Source organism: Corylus avellana, chromosome ca3, assembly GCF_901000735.1.
Source record: "Corylus avellana chromosome ca3, CavTom2PMs-1.0".
Taxonomy (NCBI): Eukaryota; Viridiplantae; Streptophyta; class Magnoliopsida; order Fagales; family Betulaceae; genus Corylus; species Corylus avellana.
The window spans coordinates 27,895,073-27,900,477 of NC_081543.1; the positions used below are offsets into that span (position 1 = coordinate 27,895,073).

Below are 5,405 nucleotides of genomic sequence, written 5' to 3' on the forward strand. Positions count from 1 at the left end.
CTAATAGTTGAGTATTAGGGGCGACTATAGAGGCGCCCCTAATAAGTCGCCCCTGATGACTCAATTTCTTGTAGTGTATATATATATGATGGACGAAATTAAATATGGCGAAAAAGTTGAAAGTTTTAACGTGCATTTTCATTCACGCTACTCCGAAGTCTTTGGATTAATAACTATTCCCAATAATCTTCTTTTATGGATTTTCTTGAACAACAACGGACCGCTAAATCGATTCATTTTATAGTACTCTAAATCAAATTTTACACATTCACTTGTGTATATATCATCGCATTATTTAAAATTTTCAAATAAAGGACACAATATGCACCGCTAAATATGAACAAAATTAAATTTTTTAACAAGTAAAATAAAAGCTTTCTCCTTTTCAATTTATTCCATATGTAAGGTAAGCCAATATATATATATATATATATATATATATATATATATATATATATGTGTGTGTGTGTGTGTGTGTGTATATTTTTTTTTAAAAAAAGGAAAAATTCTTCTATTTCAATTCCATCCTATTAAAGAAAGATTTTAATTTGTATATATTTGTCATTTGGTTAGGAGTTCCATTTGGACGCTGCCAAATGGACGCGGAAGACCCATTATTAGCGTCCACTTTGAAAGTGGACGCTAATACTTAAGCATTATGGTCCACTTTAGTGGACTCTAAAGATTAGGTAGAAAAATAAAAATAAATAAATAAATAAAATAAAATTGCTGCCCAATAGCGTCCACGCTGAAGACCCATTATTCGAAGTGGACGCTAATACTTAAGCATTAGGGTCCACTTTACTGGACTCTAAAGATTAGGTAGAAAAATAAAAAAAATAAAATAAAATTGCTGCCCATTAGCGTATTCGCATCCACTTACAACGTGGACGCTAATACTAAAACATTAGAGTGGACCCTAAAGATTATGTAGAAAAATAAAAAATAAAAACTAAAAAATAAAAGAATTGGTGCCCAATAGCGTCCACTTCATATTCAAATGGAATATGAATTCCATTATTATTGTGAACTTTTGGGGTGTAATGGTACTTGTTTTGCCCACCCTAAATTAATGACTATCAACATATATATGGAAATGCTTGGTGTTCTCTTAGTTTTTTTGTTTTTTTTTTTTTTTTTGAATCCTGGGACCATACTTAACAGTGGTGCCATTCAATCCCCTACCCTCTTATGGACATGTCAAAAAAAAAATATGGCTAAGAAAAATAATAATAAATAAATATGGACTTTGCGTTCTCTTTGTTTTAATTTGTATATATATAACACAAAATAAATAACCCATTTCACTTAAAATGGAAATGATGTTGATCCCTTTCTGAACATGCAATACAGAAAACTTTTATTCAATGTAAGTGATAAACAAGTACAAGAATCGGAAAAAGTACTACAAAATGTTACATAAAAATGAGCAAATGCATCGTATTGCACCAATTATCACTTAAAAGGTTGACACTTCATTCCTATCAAAGAATAGGCCAGAAGGTCCACCTTCAGGCATCAAAGCCAGCATGACAGGACTTTTAGCTCCTTCTTCAACAGTCAAGACCCCAGTGTTGGTATTCAAATCTGTCTTGACATAGCCAGGACAAACTGAGTTAATGGCAATGTTGGGATACTTCTTAGCAAGAACCCTTGCAAAAGCATTCACAGCTGCCTTGGAGACAGCATAAGCAGAAAAATTTTTCGGCCAGCCTTTGACTTGTATCAAATTCTCCTTGACGTCTTCTAGGAACCCTTCCACCACCTTGTCCACTTTCTCTTCTGTGAGGCCATGTACATCTCCAAGCTCCTTCCTTGCATTCTCATTTGGGATATGCTGAAATTCCATTGTTATTAGCAATTTAGCACCTATGACATAGCTAAAAGTGTCTATTTTCTGATATATAGAGTTCGTTTGAGTTTGCGACTTCAAAAAGTACAATTAAAAAATAATAATTTGAAAACGTTCAATTTGAAAATAATGCATTCTAAAAAATGAACCATTTTACCCACGATTTCAAAAACGCACCGCAATTTTTTTAAATGCACTCCTAAGGATATAATAATAGTGTACCTTTAGCTGTCCGAAGGAGGCGGAGACATTTATTATTCTTGCAGAATTGGATAATTGAAGAAGTGGAATTAGTTCTTTGCTCACTAGCTTTATCCCATAATAATTTGTTCTTATACAGTCCGTGGCAGTTTCGAATGTTTGCTTGAAAACTTTCTCCAAGGATCGACGATTTCCACCTATAACCTGTATCATCGTATGCAGTGGTAAATGATGTAGCATATATATATGTTTGAAATCATTTGAATACTGTTTTATTTTGGACAAAGTTTTCTTTCGGATCAACCCAATCTAAACTAAAATTGATTTGTTCACAATTTTAATCAAATTAGGGAAAAATGCAAACTTAGTCTTTGTAGTTTACCTGATTTGCAAATTAGCTCTTTGTGGTATCAAAATGAACTCAGAGGTCCCTGAGATATACTAAAAAAATAATTTACTCGTTCGCTGACTTAACAGATTCCGTTAGTGTAACATTGACTTAAATATGACACGTGTCACAATTTTATTGGTTCTAACGTATTTACATTATCAAAATCTGTTAAATTAGTTGATAAAATTTGGCTGTAAGGAGTAAATTGTCTTTTTGGTACACATTATGAATCCCTGAATTCATTTTGATACCACTAGAAGTTAATTGCAAATCAGGTAAACCACAATGACCAATTTTGTAATTTTCGCATAAAATCAACCAAGCATGTGGTATCTGTCCTTAGTGCATGTGAAAATGCATGTAAGAATAATATACTCTAAAGACATATGTTAATTTAATAAATTAATTGTATTTGAGGAATTTCCTTCATTCCTGTTTGAAGTAAAAAAATTGTAATTTTATTTATTTTTATTTTTTGCATTTATGAGACTTTCTTTCCTACAGTGTGGGAAGGAAAACATTAAACTATATATATATATATATATATATATATATTATAGTCTACATATATATTTTCTGGATTATACTCTAAATTTAAAATGCTGACAGAGATTATATTACATTGGGAAACTTACTTCATCATACCCTTGTTTTAAGCCCTCTTGATCTTCTGTGTTGACTATGGATCCAACAATCCCTGCATTGTTTATCTGCAATTTCAAATAATTTCCATATTAGACTACTAAATGGGGGATAAGAACAAGACTTTGTGTAGTTATTGGTCTTTATTTTTCACCAAGCAAATGACTCTCTTTTTTTCTATTCAAAAAAGCCCGCAGAAGAGATCACTTATGGCTATTTTATCTATGACCATAGTAGTCTCTACTCGCTGAGAGCTGTACAGGGAGGGATTAAGACGATGGGAACCGCATACTGTCTCTTAAGTCCGACTAAATCATAACCTGACTTAATTCCATCAAGAAATCAGTAGGACCCAAAACAGCTAATACCAATAGAATTGATGATTCTTATTTCAGGAGTTAAACTCTTACCTTACTACATATCTAAAACCATTTGAAAAATTTTATTGAGACCACTGAACCACTACCATTAATGGTAAACTAAATGACTTTATTTTCATCTAGAAAAGATTACATGATTTCATCTTAATTCAAAAGTATAGACTGATTAGAAAGGTATCTATATAATTAATCTTCCTTAGACTATTGGATAAGGGCTCATCCATACTTGTCCTTTTTCGTTTTTCTTTTCCATACTATGAACAGGTTGGGAAAGCAGCCTAGCCAGGCAATAGGAAATACACATCCCTATGAATTTTGATACTCCCATCTACAAGTCAAAGTCATATTCTCCATAAAAATCAAGGGTCTTACCGAGGATCAGAACATACAATACGGGCAGTTAATATAAGAGGATAGGTGTTCCCTTACCTACATAAGCGGGTGTCTAGACTATACAAATCAGTACAAGGCTTACCTACGGTATCCGGTCACGTTAGCCACCCATGCATGCAATACGGACAACTAATTACACCCGATCACAAGTATCGGAGAGTTGGATTACGTACCAATATGTCAAGCTTCCCAAATTGAGTTTTGATGAAATTTGCAAAAGAAGAAATGCTAGCCTTGTCCCCCACATCAAGTTGATGAAAAATCACATCGGAGTATCCAGCAGCATTGAGTTTTTCAACAGCTTCATTTCCCCTCTTCACATCTCTAGCAGTTAATATCACCTCCACCCCATTTGAAGCTAGCTGCTTACATATTTCAAATCCTATCCCTTTGCTGGCCCCCGTAACAACTGCAATCCTGAAGAAAAAAGTTTGAAACAAATGCAAAAACAAAGAAATTGAGGATCGATGTTTCACCACTTACTAGGATATATAATTATATACATCTGAGGTTCATATTAAAACACGTTGTTAAAGATGAAATTACCTCTTCGTCATGTTTGTTGACTTTTTCTGCAATTCGTTGACGCTTATTTGTGGAAGTTAATGGTTTTTTTGTTGTTTGGATGGTTTAAGGTAAGGTTGTGGGGTATTTATAGTTGCTCATCTCTGGGTTTTCTACGCATGCAGTGACATATTGCCACTTGCTATCTTGCTTTGTTACGTATACTGTGACGTCTATTAACTTTTGTGAGCAAGCCAAAGAAACAGACATGGAATGCGGAGACGGGGGGACCGGGGTGGCCATGGTCTCCCCAAAATAAGAAAAAAAACTAATAAAAAAAGTAAAGTTAAAGTTTTAATTTTAGTTATTTGGCCCCCTAAAAAAAAAAATTGGCTTAATTTTGTTGGCCCATATTCACTAAGTTTTTTTATTTTTAGCCTTTACTTTCAAATGTTTATTTTTTTTTTGCCCTTACGGTAGTCTTTAGTTCATAAAAAAACAACTAAAATAATTGTTTTTGATAAAAAAAAATTCTAAAGAACCGAAAAAAAAAAAAAAAAAAAAAAAAAAAAAATTTGGTTGGCCCCCTCCCATAAAATTTCCTGACTCCGTCCCTGATGGAATGGGATATAGTTCTAACATTTTCTCTCAAATTCAAGGTTGAAGCTTGAATTTGGAAAAAAAAAATGGATTGATTTTTGTATTTTTTGAATAGGATATGGTTCGGCAAGCATAATAAAGAAGACTATGAGCTCTGCATGCATTAATGAGATACGCGAACACGAATGATCAACCCTAATTATTGCCATGTGTATCAACCAAGACGGTCTGATCAAGATTTTTCGATATGTTACGTATGCTGTGACGTCTATAAAGCTTGTTTTCAGACTTTTCTTCTTCTTTTTTTTTTGAGCAAGCTAGCTTTAAGACTTATTACGTATTCTGTGACGTCTATTAATTAACAATTTAGTGGCTTGGGTTTTCATTTTCAACCCAATCCACCTCTACCCACCCAAATCACATACCCAATCTCTCTCTCTCT

At 33.3% G+C, this 5,405-nt stretch overlaps 1 protein-coding gene across 1 annotated transcript in view; it reads right to left on the reverse strand.

Annotated features, from left to right (window-relative positions):
• LOC132173756 ((+)-neomenthol dehydrogenase-like) overlaps positions 1 to 4,472 on the reverse strand; it is a 32,568-nt gene extending 28,096 nt beyond the window's left edge. The window contains exons 1-5 of the mRNA XM_059585352.1: positions 4,406 to 4,472; positions 4,033 to 4,276; positions 3,080 to 3,154; positions 2,075 to 2,257; positions 1,530 to 1,765 (exon numbers count right to left, since the gene is read on the reverse strand). Of these exons, the coding sequence (XP_059441335.1) occupies positions 1,530 to 1,765; positions 2,075 to 2,257; positions 3,080 to 3,154; positions 4,033 to 4,276; positions 4,406 to 4,416 (749 nt within the window). The 5' untranslated portion in view covers positions 4,417 to 4,472. The remainder of the gene's footprint in view (positions 1 to 1,529; positions 1,766 to 2,074; positions 2,258 to 3,079; positions 3,155 to 4,032; positions 4,277 to 4,405) is intronic.
• Positions 4,473 to 5,405: the final 933 nt, after the last annotated feature.